General features: G+C 33.3%; 1 protein-coding gene across 1 annotated transcript in view; it reads right to left on the bottom strand.

Annotated features, from left to right (window-relative positions):
* LOC103582589 (glutamate carboxypeptidase 2-like) overlaps positions 1 to 1,018 on the bottom strand; it is a gene marked incomplete at both ends in the record, with an annotated part of 8,920 nt that extends 7,902 nt beyond the window's left edge. The window contains one exon of the mRNA XM_008564139.1: positions 917 to 1,018. Coding sequence (XP_008562361.1) covers positions 917 to 1,018 — 102 coding nt within the window. The remainder of the gene's footprint in view (positions 1 to 916) is intronic.
* Between the last annotated feature and the right edge of the window lie 1,718 nt (positions 1,019 to 2,736).

Genomic DNA, 2,736 nt, shown 5'->3' with positions numbered 1-2,736 from the left:
CTGAGCAAAAAAAATAAAGCTGGAGGTATTACTCGCGATTTATTAAGTAAACCAAAATTTTCTAGAATGGACATTCATGCTCTTCACTTTGAAATGAAAATATCTTTATTCAAGCCCTTTCAAAATTAATCAATGTTACACAACTATAATAAAATACGTAGGATATTCATACAATGGCAATTACTCAGCAATAAAATGAAACAAACTACTGATACATTTTAAAATATACAAATCTCACAGACTCTACGCTTAGTGAAAGAACCTAGACCCCAAAACTTACATGCCATACAATTCTGTTTATAGTCACATGCCTCATGATTATGTTTACGTCAACAGCAGGCCTCATATAAGACGGTGATCAGAGCGATAGGCTGTACCATGTAGCCAGAGTGTGCAGTAGGATGTAAGCATACTCTTATGATGCTTCCACAACAACAAAATCACCTCAGGACACATTTCTCAGAACGTATCTCTGTTGTTAAGCAATGCATGACTTATGAACTTTTAGAATAGGCAAAATTAACCTGTGGTGGCAAAAAAAAAAAAGCTGAAGAATGACTGCCTCTGGGGAGTTGATGAAGAAGAGGCATAAGTAAACTTTCTGAGGTGATGGCAATATTCTATACATTGATGAGGTTTGGATTACACAATAGTATGCATGTGTCAAAAGTTAAAAAATGTACATTTGAGATTTGTGTGTCTCATTGTAGTAAATTTTATCTTGAAGAAACCACAAACAAAAAAAAAGTCAATATTCCTTTTTCTTACCAAGAAATCCTAGTTTCTTAAATGCGACAAGAGAATGAATTTAGATTACATCAAAAATCCCCTTATTACTCTTTAATTATTGCCTGCATGTATAAGGGGAATGAGGGCTTTTGTTTGTCATTTTTATTTTATTGTGTTGCATTTTTACCTCTGGCAATCCTTGTGGAGAGAAAGCACTGAAAGGTGGCACAATATCTGAGACATTTTCATATCCTGGAGAAGGTGGTTCAAATAATGATGTGTTGAAAATCTACATAAAGAAAACACAATAATCAAAAGTAAATCAGTTAATGTTTGATTACTACAATCAAACAAGGAAAAAAATGTGCATTATCTCTTCAGTCAGTAGCGGGTTAATCAATCCTTTGGTATTTTGATAATACATATCAGATATCCAGCACTGTGCTAGAAGCTGTGAGGAATTCATGAGATGAATAAATTACAGACCCTGTCTTCAAAATGGTAAATCTACTTAGGGAGACAAAGCTAAAATCAAAACAAAACATATACAATAAGATTGCAGAAGGAACCTAAATACTGCACACAGGGAATTTCAACTAGTGCAAATGGAAAAAAAAAAATGATTAAAAAACAGTACGTTTGACTAAATAAAATCAGCAACGGGATCGCAACCCTCAGTGTTGCTTCCGCACCTCGCTGAGCCAGTGAGCAGCTGGTCTGTATGTGGGTCAGTGAGCAGCCGGTCTGTATGTGGGATCCGAACCCTCGGTGGCGCTCCCGCTGCGCTCCCAAGCGGTGCACTGTAGCAGTGCGCCACCGGCCGGCCAGCATATACCATTTTACAAGGAGTGATTTAAACATGGGCAAGTTTGAAACTAACAAAACTGAAAAAGAAATACCAAGCAAATGCTAACTTAAAAAAGAAATTAATTTTTAACATGAATTTTAGCACAAACTCAAAGAATCTTATTAAGAGATAGAGAGGCCAAGAATTCCAAATTTGTTTACTTCAGATAACAGAGACTCAAACTATAGGAAGCAGTAACTGACAGAATTACAAAGAAAAATTATTAAAAATGCACCATTATAATGAGATAATTTAACATTTCTTTTTCTGTAATTAATAAAGAAAGCAGTCAAAATGAGAGCATATGAAGGATAAAGGAGATTTCAGCCAAATAATAAACTCAAATGAATGAGAATAAAACATTAAACCAAGCAACTGAAAAATATATATTTTTCCAATGAATTGCAGAACATTTATAAAAATTGACCACATATTAGGCCCTTAAGAAAGCCTCAATAACTGTCAAAGAATTAGTGTCTGTAAACCACATTATCTGATCACAATACATTTAATTTAGAAATCAGATCAGATAAGGAGAACAATATTTAAATTCAGAATTTTAAAATGCTACTAAATAGTTCCCGGATCAAAGAAGAAAATATGTGAATTAGAAAATATTTAGATATTAATGATAACTAAAATACTTCTCCTCCAAACTTGTGAGATCTAGCTGAAGTGGTTCTTAGAGAAAAACTTAGGGCTGTAAATGTTCATATTAGAAAAAGTTGAACATCAATAAGCTAAGCATTCAACTGAGGATGTTATAAACAACAGCAGAGTAAACACACAAAAAAGGTAAAAGAGGAAATTCTAAATTAAGAACAGAATTAATATAACATAAATCACAGATACATATAAGAAAAATTGTCAAACAGAAGTTTATTCTTTAAATACACTAGTAAAATTGGCATATCTCTTTTGAGATCAATAAAAAATATAGTAAAAGCACAAATAAACAATATTAGTTATAAAAAAAGCAGATCTACAGATATGCACAGACTAAAAAAGATAAGAAAATACTAAGAATAACTATGACCATAAATTTGAAAATTTAAATAAAATGGAAAAAGGCACGTTAAAAAACTTGTAAAAACTAACACAAGAGGCCGGCCCGTGGCTCACTCGGTAGAGTGCGGTGCTGATAACACCAAGGCCGCGGG

The sequence above is a fragment of the Galeopterus variegatus genome, unplaced genomic scaffold, assembly GCF_000696425.1.
Source record: "Galeopterus variegatus unplaced genomic scaffold, G_variegatus-3.0.2 Scaffold16879, whole genome shotgun sequence".
NCBI lineage: Eukaryota > Metazoa > Chordata > Mammalia > Dermoptera > Cynocephalidae > Galeopterus > Galeopterus variegatus.
Note: the sequence above shows the minus strand (reverse complement) of the source record. Positions and strands in the feature narration are given on the sequence as shown.